This window comes from Lycorma delicatula, chromosome 1 (assembly GCF_047948215.1).
Source record: "Lycorma delicatula isolate Av1 chromosome 1, ASM4794821v1, whole genome shotgun sequence".
Taxonomy (NCBI): domain Eukaryota; kingdom Metazoa; phylum Arthropoda; class Insecta; order Hemiptera; family Fulgoridae; genus Lycorma; species Lycorma delicatula.
This window is the reverse complement of record NC_134455.1, coordinates 333,832,143-333,847,179: the sequence shown is the minus strand read 5'-3', so window position 1 is coordinate 333,847,179 and position 15,037 is coordinate 333,832,143. Positions and strand designations below refer to the sequence as shown.

At 28.3% G+C, this 15,037-nt stretch overlaps 1 protein-coding gene across 1 annotated transcript in view; it reads left to right on the top strand.

Annotated features, from left to right (window-relative positions):
* 5PtaseI (inositol polyphosphate-5-phosphatase A) overlaps nucleotides 1–15,037 on the top strand; it is a 161,418-nt gene that overhangs the window by 129,567 nt on the left and 16,814 nt on the right. Inside the window, exon 13 of the mRNA XM_075354957.1 lies at nucleotides 1,497–1,562. Within this exon, the coding sequence (XP_075211072.1) occupies nucleotides 1,497–1,562 (66 nt within the window). The remainder of the gene's footprint in view (nucleotides 1–1,496; nucleotides 1,563–15,037) is intronic.

The window sequence follows — 15,037 nt, the reverse complement described above, 5'->3', positions numbered from 1 at the left end:
TATATTGGTTATTATATTTTTTAATGTTACTTGTTATATTATTATTTATTTTCTTGCATATTTTTAGTAATCTCTGAACTGTTATATAGGGTTTTACATCAAAACCCTGCATAGTTTGGAGGGAAACTCACCATATTTAAGCTCAAGAAATTATATGGAATGTTAATCAGTTTATGGAAAGAGAGATCAGTTAAAAGAACAGGCTGTTCTAAGTATATCATTTTTAGAGATAACTGCAGCTCCATATGGGGTTTCAGCCAGGACTGTTAAAACTATTAGAAAAGTAAAAAATGGAGGGTGAATGCTCGTTTCAAACCCCAGAAAAATGTAAATTGGAAAACAGAATTTAGACTAATTTAGATGGTTTCGATAAATGTTTAGTAAGGTGAATTGATTATGATTTCTATTTGCAAGCAAAAGTGCTTCGTACAGCTAAACATATTTGTAATAAACTGAAAGAGTTTTCTGGGTATGTCTGGAGCATCAGGAAAATTTTGAAATCCTTCGGATTTCAATGCAAAAGAATAAATAAAAAATAAATGAATTGTTTTCATTGAAAATGATAAAATACAAAGAATACATTTTTTAAGATGTATTAAACATTACAAAGAAGAAAAACATCCCATTGTTTATGTAACAATGAAACGTACATTTTATCTTCTCATATCTCAAACAATTCTGATCTCGGCATACATAATCCTATATCAAAAGGAAACCGAGCGATAATCGTACATGCTAGCAGCGAGGTGGGATTCATAAAAACTCTGCTGATATGAAAAAGTAGCGCATTGAGTGGGAATTTTCCCGACAACATGAACCCCAAAAATTTCATGAAATGGGTAGAAAACAAACTGTCTAAATATCTTCATTACGGGTTGTTGTGCTAGATAATTTTGGCTACCATAATCAATACAATAAGGACTACCACAAAATCTAAGAAATCAGAAATGGTAACCTGGTTACAGAAAAAGCAAATATCGTTTCATCCTAAAATGCTTAGATCGGAACTTACGAACCAGTTAAGCTGCACTAACCAAGACGTAAGACTTATATTTTAGATCACATTTTGGAAGCTCACGATCTTGCGTATTCACCTGACTTAGCTCCTTATAATTTCTGACTGTTTCCAGAAACAAAAACTATAAATAAAGGTTAAAAGGTCAAAAAATTTTCTTACATCACTGATATTCATGAAAATATGATAAAGAGTAGTCCAAAAAAAAGTTACAGATATAGGATTAACACCTAAATCAGTGAAGAGGCACTTAACGGAGTACTTCTAAATCAATAGTAGCCACTAATCGTAAGTATAATATTCAGAAAAAAATGTTTTTTACAGTTGCATTCCAAGAATTGAGATTCCATACCTTATACTTACATAGCCAGACATTTCAGTTAAAGTATTTGAAAAGAAGCCAGGAATTAAAGATAAATTTTTAACGGCTTTAAATTATATAGTGAATTTATATACATTGTTGTTTTTTGATAAATTTCAGATAGATGACTCTTCTGGTGTTGAGTATGGATTGATGGGAAGTACCACTTGCATGGGAGATCATAAGGTTTGTTTTATTTACTCACAATTCAATAATGCAATAAGCAGTTATATTTCTAAAAATAATTTAAAGATTTGGATTACGTATTTGAAAGTCTCTTTTGTAATAATTAAATTTTAATGGAAAAGTTATTTTATGGATGTTATGTTTAATTTTATTGCAAATTATGATTAATGTACAGGTTAAACAACACTAATTGACTGGTAAATCATGTGACTAATTTATACATTTTTTTTCTAGGTCCTGTCTGAATTTAAAAAATATTAATTATACTCAATGACGCATTTAGTTGAGATTATTGATTAGAATACACTGACATTCTTTCTACAGTTTAACATTCTCAAATAATTTGTACAAACCTAGATAATAGCGACGTAAGTTTTTACTGAGTACAGACTTACCTGATTCTTTTTTCATTTAGATTTAAATAATGAATTTTCAAAAAAAACCTTCAGGGTGGCTGTGTTAATTCAAGATATTGAATTTTTTTTCACTTTTCATTCGTTTATATTCCATCAGCACACACAGTACACTCTTTTATACATTTATAGAATAAACTTAAAATAAAAATGTTACATTAATTATCCTAAATATTTACTGAGCACTCACTATCTGCATTATCATCGTCTTGACCTTTAAACTCATTATTGTTCAGCTGAATTATTAAAGGTTCATATTGTCTTGCATAAGAAAATGAAATGCGACTTGCCACATTACATTTTCTTCTTTTTTCACATGATTGCAGTAATTTTTCCATTGTGAAACACTTACTGTAGCAAATTCCCTGGTTATTAGTTCTTGTTCATCATCCATTTCAAATGTGTTGTTATATTTAATCACAAACCATTTAATCTGACTCCATATGAGATCAATAGGATTAAGGTTGCAGTGATATAGTGGTAAACAAAAATTATATTTTTTTGTCTTTGCCATTTATCAGTGACACGAGTTTGAAATTTATGTTTAACCTTGTTTACTTCATTAGAAGTTCTTTTTAGAGCATCTTCTGGATAACCGATTTTTTTTATGTAATGTAAGCTTAATGTAATCCTTTGAAGCAGTATTAGGAATGTTTTCTTTCTTCCTTGAGTGATAGGGTCATCATCCATAACAATAACACTTCCTTTGGAAGTATTCCCATAATATGAGCTCTGCATTTCATCATGATAGTCAATACTTTACTTTTTGGCCAGGAAAACTAAATTGCCACCTTTAAGAAATCCTTCCTCTTCTCCAGCATAGGTTACAAAAAATTGAATCCCATTAGAAACAATTTTTTTCAGTCCAGTCTATAATCCTGCTAAAAAAGCATCTTTTGGTGTTTTAATCGTGACATCTTGCCACACTTTATTGCAATTATGACTTACATGCACCCAAGTTTCATCCAAATATACTATTCTTCTTCCCTCTTCCCTATATTTTTTAATGTCTGTTAAATATGAATGCCACCAGCAAATTATGACATCGCGTTCAATCATAACAGATGTTCAATCTCCTTTTCCAAAAACAAATCCAATATATTTCACTAATTAACAGGAAGTCCTTAAACTTAGATTAGGATGATTTCTGTCATTATTTACTACTGCTAGAATCTGAAATGGTTGGACGTTGGTTTCCATAAAATAATTGTGAAATATCCTTCGTATGGCAGTAATTACAAATTCACTATATTTAACTTCATGGCTAGTTTTGTAAACAATTTTTTCTTGTTTTTCGCAGCAGGATTACCCTGTTTATTTTTCGCCCATTTAGAAGTCTAAAACCAGTAGCCCAGCTAGATGGAGTTGCCTCACAAGTTTTCTTAACTATAGAATTAATACTGCCCTGAGGATTTGTTTTTAAGAAGTAATCGTAAATATTAGCCACAGTTAACCTTTCCCCAGTCTACAATATAATATAAGTATAAAAATATCGATTAAGAAGATTTAAATGTAAAGGAAAAGATTTCTGTATGAATCAGAACATAATCACAATTAATTGTCAAAATCTGTCCACTATCTATAATAAATTCATATATATTAAAAAGAATGATGGAATTACATGTTAATGATAAAAATAAATACACATGGAAATTTTAAACTGTTTGTGATATCAAATGTAATCATTTCATTTCCTTTTACCATGAATTGCATTTTTTTTTTTAATTGTATTACCAGTCATCTCCATTTAAACAACAGTCTCAACTAAATGTATCAGTTAGTATACTTGTTAATATTAAGCATAATTTTCAAGCGTATGTGATAGCCTACCTAATATTTTTATCCACTTAGCACAATGTTTCCAAAACTATTTTGTAACTATTATAAACCCTTTTGTGTCATTCTCTGAGTATAAGCTAACAATAATTTGTTTTTTTTTAATGATATTGTAGTATTCATGAAGCATTTCTTCAAAAAATAAAAAAATTCACTTTTAACTACCTTGTATTGGTCTAGTGTTTTCTTTACAGTTCATTCAAATAAAAAGAAAGTTCTGTTAAATGCTGTAGTGAAAATTTCTTAATTTGAGGAATGTGTTGTATGGTATTATGAATAGACATCTGATTACCTGTTTAAAGGGATTTAAACTATCCTTCAAATGCAAACTACTCATATTAATATACATAATAATTTGTAATAATTAATGTAAATTATTAGTATCTTTTATACTAAAATTTCTAATATTAAATTGCTTTCAAAATGTTGGTTTTGTTTACTTTAGTTCTAACCATTGTAATTATAAACTTGTTAAATTACTTTTCATTTATAAACTCTGGAGTTTAAATTTTATACTTAGTTACTTTTTCTTTGGTTACACTTAGTAGAGTGTAAAATTAGAGTTCATAATTATTTACAAAAATAGGGATGCAGTGCATAATATCCTATTACAGTATTTGAGATTTTTGCTATTTGAAATGTGCCCAACTGTTATTTAAGTTGTTTAAAGGAGCATTCTTCCCCTGTGGTAAAGGTTTACATGTAAGGTATTGTTTTATGATAGAGAGAGGTATATTACTTTATACTACCTAGCCCACTCTTTTAATGGCTTTAAGTTAAGTACACGAGATATAAAAGGCATAATCAATTTTCTTTCTGTGAAAGTAATGTTGTTTACTTTGTAGCCAGTTTTTGTGGTAAGTATAGTGAAAATGTTATTTGTAGGGCTAAATATTATCTGAATTTTTGTGTGAACTGGTTATTCAGTATATGAAGAAAACAAAAACTTCTACTGCATCTGATTTTTCCTAGTATCTCCAGTACAGAATGCTTGAAATCTTGAGCACAACTATACCATTTTTTGGTATGATTTCCAAAAATCATACAAAAAGTTGGCTGTGGGTGTCACTCATGATCCCCAGAGCCATTGTTTTTATAACAGCGATAAAAGAGAATTTTACCTTTGTTAAGATAAAAGTTATACTTTTTATTATTTTAAAGCAAGATAAAAAAGACAGTTTTCTTTCAAATTTCTTAAGTTTTACTTTTATAAAGCCTCATATGATACTCACCTGAGTCTTCCGGACATGAATGATGTTTAAATAAAACAAGATTACACTCAAAAAACAATCTACAAAAGTTTTTTAAATAAAATTAAACTTAGATGGCCATTTCAATTGTTAAATAAACATCATCAATAGTTACTGCAGAAGAAGTATAAATAAAATAATTAAAAAAATATTAATTGATAAACATAACTTACAAAACTGTATAAAACAACTTTTGTAACAGGAACAGTGTTATTGCTTCAGGCAGCCGCAGTGAATGTGTAAATTCAGCTTTAAAATATTAAATGATCTATACTTCTGATTCTAACTGCCGATCACAACTTAATTGGATGTTATTTTAGATAACAACAGTTGTTTCTATTATAACAAAAGTTCTGTAGTGCTACCTTAGTACTGTTTGTCAGTTTTTTCTTACTATTTATTTATTTGCTTATTTATTGTTATTCTATTTATTCTTTATTTATGCTTTTCAAATATCTACTGATGATTTTTCAACTATTATTAAAATAGCCACGTATGTTTAGATTTTATGTAAACAATTTTTTCCTGGCAAAATTTTACCATCCAATTCCAATTTAATTACTGTTTATTATAGCTCTTTTTCATAATCTTCAAACTGTTATATTTTATGACTGTTACTAAAATTATCTCCTTCTAAACTAGTATATTCTAAATTTTTTTTAACTGTTGATTATTTCTGTTTAACTTAAATTTACAATTTTATGTTGAATGAGTCTATTATTCTTCCATTTTCCCAAAACATTTAAAGATATATTAATAATAATATCAGTAATAACAGTAATATATATTAACAATAATATTGTTAATATAAAATAATATTAGCAGTAATACAATATCATTTTATTTATTTCAGTGTGTGATTTTTTTGAATTTCACAGCTAACAAAACTTTATAAGATAAGACTGATTTTTAGCAGTTTTTATTCATAAACATAGTGCATGCATGCCATATTTATATTAGTCTAATTTTGAGATCATACCGTCTCATAATGAGCTGTAAGTCCAGTATTAATTTTTCAGTTGCTCTTTATGCAGCAATTTTTATTGCACAAAAGCTAATAGGAACTTGCACCTAAAAAATAGTTCACTTGTTTGAATAATTGGTGTGTGATAAAACAAAAATAATTACTTTAAAAGAAAATAACATTATGTATTGGCAACACATTTATTGTTCTGTTAAACTAATATCTGAACTTATAATGTACAGTAATTTGTGTTTGTGCGTTTTGTATTGTTATGTAGTTAAATATGCTTGTCTTAATCACTTACTGCTGAAATTTTAGTTATAAAATCTTCTTTGTTAAATTTAATTTTCTATTAAATATATTTATGTATAAGTTTTTTCCTGTTCTATAATTTTTCCTCATACTATTTTATCTGCTTAATTCTTATTACTTCTTAGAAAGAATCTGCTTACATTAAAAATTAAATCTGTGATATATACTCTATATATATTTATTTCCTGTGTTTTGATAGCATAAGGCAGTGTTTATAGTATTTAATGAAATTAGTAAATGATTAATTTCTTTGTGTTTTTAGTAAATGAATTTAGTGTTGACTTTGAAAAATTAACTTATTACTTTTGTTTAATGAATCAGTTTTTTAAATGTATTTTTAATCATTTAATGCATTGGGAACTGTTGATTCAAAAATTTTACTAGAATTTGATTACTTGAAAATATTTCCATATAAAAATTTTATTCTGTTTAATAGCTTCTGGAAAAATACCAAAATTCAGAGGTGTGTTGAAGTAAAACATTGACTATAAACAGATTATCATAATTGAATATGTTAAATTTTGGACCATTATTGAATGCTGCTATTAAATTAATATTAACGATGATTAATAAAATAAAAATTCAAAGAGAATCACTTCAGAAGCATTCAGAAAAAATGAAAATTTATTAATAAAATACATTTTGATTTTTATATGATCACATCAATTAATAGTTAAAAAAGAAATAAAACAAATTGATTTAAAAAAATAAAATATAAAAACGTGCTCTTAAGCATTAAAAAAGTGCTTAAGAGAAAATGTGTGTTCATTTTTCTTACATCCAGTTTAGAAGAAACTGAACACAAACTCTTATCCAGAACTTCTCATTTATACTCTGCCAGTAACTGCTTTATAAACTGAGGAATTTAATTATTCAGTACTTGAAACATTCTTAGAATCCTTTTGTTTTGTAAGAATTAAAAATAAATATATATAGTTTACTTGTAAAATTCGCTTCACTTGGCTTTGCATACCATTGTGCAATTACTATACAGTTCTAGCTCCATGAGAGACCACTTCACTCAGCTCTTTCTCTAGTACAGCTACTGCTAATTCTTGAGCACAGCTAGCAATTTCATTTTCAGGAATGTCCTGTTCTCATATAATTTCACCACAACCTTTTCAGTTGTAGTACAAGGAAACAAGTGAAGTAAAAGGTATTTTTTATTTTTTGGCTCATACAAAAACTGGTAAATAAGATAAATCTTTGAAGAAATTAAACTGATTCCACATGTTTACACTCTAAGGAATACCATTGCGCAAGATAAAAGAATATAAAATAAGGTATTATGTCATTAAATAAATTATAACATAAGATTGATTTTAATCATCATTCTTGTTAATTTTAATTTTAATTCATACTCTTAACATAAAAGTTAAAATTTTAATCGACTTCATTTTCATGTCATATTTATAAATAGTTGTATATTTTTAATATGTTTTATTGTATTTATTAATTACTGATTTTCTTAGTAACATATTTTCCCTTATAGTTGAAAAAAACTCACTTTAATGGTACAGAATGTATAAACAAATATGAACAGATTTTAAAACTGAAATGATAAACATTTTAAGCCTTTTCTCTTTGAACATGTCATATAGATCCTAAACCAATAACTGAAACTTAAATGACAGCTGCACTATTAGTAGCCGGTACAAATTCTTTAAAAAATTAAAAGCAAGTTCTGATTAACATCAGTTTGTTTAAGATGATTGAATTATCATTATTTTAATTTAAAAAGAGATTTAGCATCATTTGTATTTAATTAATGTAACAGTTCTCATAGTTTATTGTTTCCAAAATTCCATTGCAATTTTTTATCATTCTTATTTCAATTTATTTCATTTTTTTAATAAATTGCCATTTTGTGCCAATAAATGAATAATTTTGAAATTGAGTAAAATTAAAAGCAATTTCACATTAACGCATGCAGCCTGTGTTCCTGGTATTTTCTATGACACATTAAGGGTGAGTTTAATGACTTATGTTTACATCATCATTATCACCCTTGGTTGTTTTATTTTTTCATTCGTGTAAATTGACTTCCAGATTTTTTGGTATGTTATTTCAAAATGCTTGTAAAATAATTATGATGTGTGTCATTTATTATATGATTTAGATTTTTTGAAAATAAATCAGTGTTTGTCAGATTCACAGTTAGTTGAAACATATGTAGATATCTTTCTGAAAATTTCAAAAGCAAGAAACTAAAAATTTGTGAATGCAGTCTTTTAAATTTTCTCAGCCATAGTATTGCCTGTGTTGGACCTGTACTTTTAACCCGATATTATTTTCTAAGACTTGAAATCAATATCATCCCGGTCTTCCATCAACACATTTTCCTAATAGCTACTTTTTTAAGGCTTTCCCTCTTATTTTCTGTATTGCATCTGTAATCTTCAACCTTAATTACTCTGGGATATAGAGATTGCCCTTAAACTCATTGAAATTACACACGACATACAATAGCATACAAATTAATCCAACACAGATATTTTTTATTAAAAAGTTGCTTTATTTAGAAAAAAGTCATATCTGTACAATTTGTGAATATCTAGTACTTATGTCCTTTATTCTTAACTTTACACTTCATGTAACAATTTGACATCGATTCACCAAGTGTACTACACATTTTTTTGATTTCTTCATCATTAAACCATACCAATATTGTTGTTTAATGAAGTCAATTTTTATTGTACAATTCATTTTGAAAGTCATTTTTTGACTATTGCCCAAAGATTTTCCATTGGGTTTAAGTCTGGAGAGTTGCCTGGCCACAGGAGCACTTGAAAATGTTTATTTTATCAAAAAATTTTTCCACTTTTTTGCAGTATGACATGGCACCAAATCTTGTTGGAACACTTTCTTGCCTTATGGGAATTTGTCTTGAAGTTGTTTCACAACCCTTTCCTTCAGAATGTAGATATATGTATCACGTTTCAACATACCATCTACTGAAAGTAATGAACAAAGGCCATCAAATGTGAAACAACCCCAAAACATCTGTTTTCTGAGGATGTTAACTAATTGTTGTTTATGAGTTGGTGGTAGTTTTCATCTGATTGCTTTTCTAAAGTATAGAACCCTTTGTCCCTGAACATAAAATGTGAATAATCGGAAAATATACAATTTCTCCAGTCTTCTTTGGTCCAGTTAGGATGTGCTTTCGCTGACAAGAGCCTTTTTTACACATTACTGGTGTTAAAAGCTGCTTTTTAACTGGCTGATGAGCTTTCTGTCCAGCTGCAAGAGATTGGCATGTATCAGTAACATGTATATCTGTTCCACGGGTTGCTAATTCTCGATTTTAAGTGCACAACTGATAATTTTGGATCAAGTTTACTTCTTTTTTTTTTACTAAAATAAAATAATCCAGTGTTGGAGCTGTTTTTCTTTTATGGCTAAATTTGCCTTCCCTTTTAGGTGAAAAGGAACCAGTTTCTTTAAATTATTTTAAATCGTATTTACTGTTTGTAGTCCAACATCATACTTAGAAGCTATTTATTGCATTATACTTGTATGCTCAGAAAGAGAAACAATTTTCGAACGCTTTCTTGGGGTTTTATCCAGAACAAAATATATGAAAATATGATTTTATAATAAAAAATAAAAAACTTAAAACACTATTTATAACATGAAGATTGTTAAATAACCAAAGATAACTTAAATAATTGGTATGGTCAAGCAGTTTAGCCACAACATAGGAATAAACAAAAAGGTCCATGTCTTCAGATTACTTTGCATGTTATTGTACCTCCATTTTTTTTCCTTTTTTTGTGAAGGAAATCAGATAAATAATTGTGTGGTATTTCAATATCCCATGTCCAGGTGACTTGACTAGTGACACAATTATTAAGATAGAATCATACATTTAGTGTTTTTATCTGTAAAAACACTAGGTCTAAGATGTAAATGACTCAGATCAAGACCTTAAACATTGCCCATAATCTTCTTTTAACATAATCAGCAAGGGTTAGTTCAGCAAGAGCTTGCAATTCAGCATATGTACAATAGGAAGTACAACCTTGTCTAGCAACCAGCCAGTCCCCAGTGTTAGCTAATTAAGCTCCTATGTCTAGTCTTACATGCCATCATCAATATTTTTTTTTTAAATACAATTCATTGTAAATAAAAACTGGAATCAAATATTCATGGTTGAAATATTAGTCTACTTTTAAGCTGAAAACCTACTAATTTTATGACTTCCATGTGGTTCTTTCTCCTTCCTAGATAGTCCAAATAATCTTCATTCAATTATTTTTTTATCTTTTCCATCGTTTTACAAATTTAATTTCACACCCTTTTATATTGTGTTAGTTACACCATGTCTACTCCATTTGAATATTAACCTATTCAATTTTATTTTACCCCTTTGGCAAAATGTCCGTGCAGACTGTTTCTGTTGTTAATCCTTTTGGCTTCATAGAATACTTTTTCGTCTTATTTTATGTTTTGTTTGAAGGTACAGAATTTATTCTGTGTTCAGTAATTATTTATGGTATATTTATTTTCAGTAATCTTTTTATTTCCATTCCCAGGCAGTGCATTCTGTTTGTATTATTTACTCTAACCTTTACCAATTTATTTGGCTGTTGCCATCTAGTTTCAGTTCTCTTATCAATGGAATTATTTAAATTATTGTCATATGCCATTGCTGATCAATTTGGAGAACATTCTACTACTCTCATTTGTGATACTGGTAGACAAGTACCAAGTTTTGCTAGAAATTTTAATATTACAATTTCTCATACACAAATTATTTGTGGTCAAAAAATTTTCGACATTCTGTTAAAACATATTCAATAATTTAAAATAAATTTCTTTCATTTTTACAGAATTTTGTTCTTACTGTTTTTATATTGAACAGTTCCATGATACTGAAATGGTATTATTGATGTTTGTTTCAATTAAAGAATTTATTTACCCAATTTTTAATTTTTCTGTTCAACTTTTTGGAAAATGCTCAATAAGTTCACACAGTACAGCTTTAATAAGTGTCCATATAGTTAGTATTTTTTTGTTAATTATTATATTTCTTAAAAGTAGGTTTCTTGTTAGGATTGCTAGTAAGTGCAAGCAAACCAATTATTGTTGATCAAGTTTCACAAATGAGAATTGTGATGTTCTTCTTTACTACCTTCCTAGTTTATTGAGTATCCATTGATGATTATAGGGTGTGATTTTTTTAGCTTTAGTTATACCATCTGCCTGTGAAAATATCTTTTTGATGTTGGATCCTTACTCATAGTCTTGTATTATGATAAGTTCATTTTACCTTCTGTTGTGTATATGTATTTTTAGTACCTACCATTTATGTGGATTCATTGTTTTAAATCAGTGTTTGTGTTTTTAAAATATTTACAGTTGTATTTATATTTTTGATTAGATTTTTTCTTTTCTAACCAGTTTGTAAACTTTGTGACATTGTTTTATGAAATATATACGTACATTAGACTTTATTTTCAGTTTATCATTTTATAAAGAAATTGGTTAAATAATTTATGATAACAGCAGTAGGATGGCAGTTAATTACCATAATTTAGTAATTTTTCATACAAATTATAAAAGTATTTGAAAAATACTAAATGTTAAAATAGTTATACCAAAGTTCAGTATTTTGTAATTTTTACTTTCTTTTCATGCTTTAATGGTAGTTAGTAGCATGATGCCGATTACCTGTTATTTCATTTTAGTTTTTTCTCAGAGTTATTCTTTGCATGCATGCATACATCTGCATCTTAGTGTTGTGTTGTGAAATTAAAAGATATAAAGAAAGGCATAAAATTACTACACATTTAATTTAGTTAAAATTTTTGTGAACAGTAGAATGATAAAAATGTTAATATTTAATGGTAAGGTGATTTTTCATCATTTGACTATCAGTTTTAATGAAATCAATTGTCTGTATCACCAATCTAAGTTACATGAACTTCACGTTTTTTTGTAGCAGGTGTTTTACATAATACTCATCAACTTAAAAATAATTTCATATTGGGAAGTGATATCTGACCTTCATAATACCCATGTACAGTCAGTTTGTAGATAATTGAAATGGTACTGGTAATACACCTGGTAAAAGTGTCAGCAGCATTTTTACACTCAGTTCCACATAAAATACAGAATATTGTATTAAAAACTTACATTCCACATTATAAGTTGGAAATTATACCTGATTGCTGTTTTATTAACGTGAAAAATATTAATGGATACACTCCATTAAGGTAAAAAAAGTTCACATAGGCTAATTTATTGAGCATCTCTTTTTATTGATGTATAAAACAAAGCATGTATATGACTTCATCCATTTTTTTATCTGACAGCATCAGTAATCCATTCAAGTAGTTATCCATTAAAGTTTGAGTACTTAGAACAAATATTTCTACTTATTTAGAATGATGTAAATAGGTATGCGTTTATCAGTGTTAAAACTCCTCAAGGAATCAAAATGTTTGTAATTGCATGATAATCTCAAGTTTATCTATAAGCTCTCATTGTTTATTTAGAGAAAATGTTAATCAGTTGGTCTTTAATTATAATAAACTATTTATTTTAATACTACTTTATTGTTCACAGCTCTGTGCAAGGTACTGTTCATACCTTGCTGTTCACAACTTTACAAATCCCTAGATTTTTAACACATTTAGTAGATTTAAATTATATTTAGATTCTAACCCAGAAGTCCTGGGTTAAATCCCAGTCAGACATGGCATTTTTCATATGCTACAAAATTCCATTTCCACATTTTACCCTCAAGTTTCAAGCTTATATGGCAATATCATCAAGCACAAAAAAAATTAACATGGATGCATGATCACAGATTTTACTCTGGAGAAACTGGTTACCATAACCTACTAGTTAAATTTTCAGTTTGTTAAATAAAAATTAACATTTATTTTACTTTAAAATCCATAATTATTTACATCATTTTCCATTAATTATGTTTAAATAATTATTCTTTATTTTAAAAAAATTTTATGTTAATTTTTTTAAATAAATACTTTTTATTGTCGTTTAAAAATATTGAGACAGCGTTGCATGGATATCAAGGGGCGTAACTAGCCCCCCCTCTGGCAATTATGACAGGTTAACAGAGAGGTGGTGACACTACCACTTTAATCTGTAAAATAGTTTTTTTTATCACCTTCTGTATCATCAAATTCATTTTATTAAATAAATAAGAGTGATTTTGGATATGTGAATTTTGTTTAAAAATCCTGAATAAAAATGCAGTCTTATGCATAAAAAAGTTTTTTGATTAGCATTCTTTTTCTTTTATTCGAACCTATCAAAGTCCCAACTACTCTAAAAATATTCAGACACGCAAGCGGTGTTCAAACTCGTGTATTATTTCCTCCTTATTATTTTATAAATAAGGAAATTAACTAACTACCTTCTTATTTATGTAAAGTAATATAAGTTGTTACAATTCAGTTGGCCTTGTTAACAGCTGATATTTTATATTAATAATGTATTTAATTCTAATATTATTTAGTCCAAATTTACACTTCATACAGTTAACATTCTTCAAGAATGTAATACAAATTAAATTAAAAATGCGACACATATAATGATCATTATAACTTATGAAAATATTCTTTAAAGATAACTGAACAATGTATTTTATTTACTACTAAATATGAACCAACAGTTGAGTTAGAAATTCTGTTGAGTTCAGACATATTTTTGTGCGCTCTGTTTGTTTGTTTTTGGTTTTATCAGTTCAACGGTTTTTGTTTCTGGTTTGGAGGATTGATAGTTGGTGGATATTACTGGAAGCATCTTCTAAATTTTTGTGATTTTTCAATTTAGTTTTTTAGTTGATCAACCTTATTGCCTTGGCAGCAAGTTAGTGCTAGTGATAGTGTGTCAGTAGGTTGACTTGTTTACTACTGGGGAGTTGTTTTTATCTTTAGTAGATAGTATAGTTATTTACAATTTTTATCAGTTGTGGATGGTTGACTACCATAGCTTAGACTGATAAGTGCTGGTTAAAATTAATTTTTATTGTTTTGTTATCTTCTGATAACAGACTATCGTTGCTTTGTTTAATAAGCTATTGTTTTTACTGGTTACATATTTGTGTTATAAAAGTTGTCATGTTTTCATCTAGTAGGTATACAGCATCGATAATTGCTGTGCTTGTACTAAATTCATAGTAATTGAGACGTTGTAGAAGAAGATTCCAGCAAACCAAGTAGACAACGACCTAGTTTGTTGGAGGCGAGTACCTGTAGGCTCATGGAGGTTGTTAGGACCGTGTCGTCAATTGAAACAGAGGCAGTACAGGAAAAGTCCCTAAAAGAAAAAAGGAAGTAACTCAAGACAGAAGACAGCAGCGATGGCAATATCATCGAGGGGACTGATTTAGATCATCTGAGAAGAATTAAAGTTGCTGAATAAGCTTATTAATCAGAATGTTAATACAAAGGAAGAGGTTAAAGAAAGTGCTGCTTGAGCCCTTGAGAAAGCAAAGGACTTAGAAGTTGTAGTAATTTGCTGTACAAGTAGTCACACTGTAAGTTGATGGTCAACAGGGATATGCAGACGTAGACGGAGCAGCTCTGGGAGCAAGATATGGTCAACGTCCTCACTACATGGCTTATAGATGAGGAGTTAATACAGTAATAATTTGGTAAGGAAGAAATGGCCGAGATTTTTTTTTTAGAGGGTGGAACAGGTAGTTATCCTGCCAAATTAGAG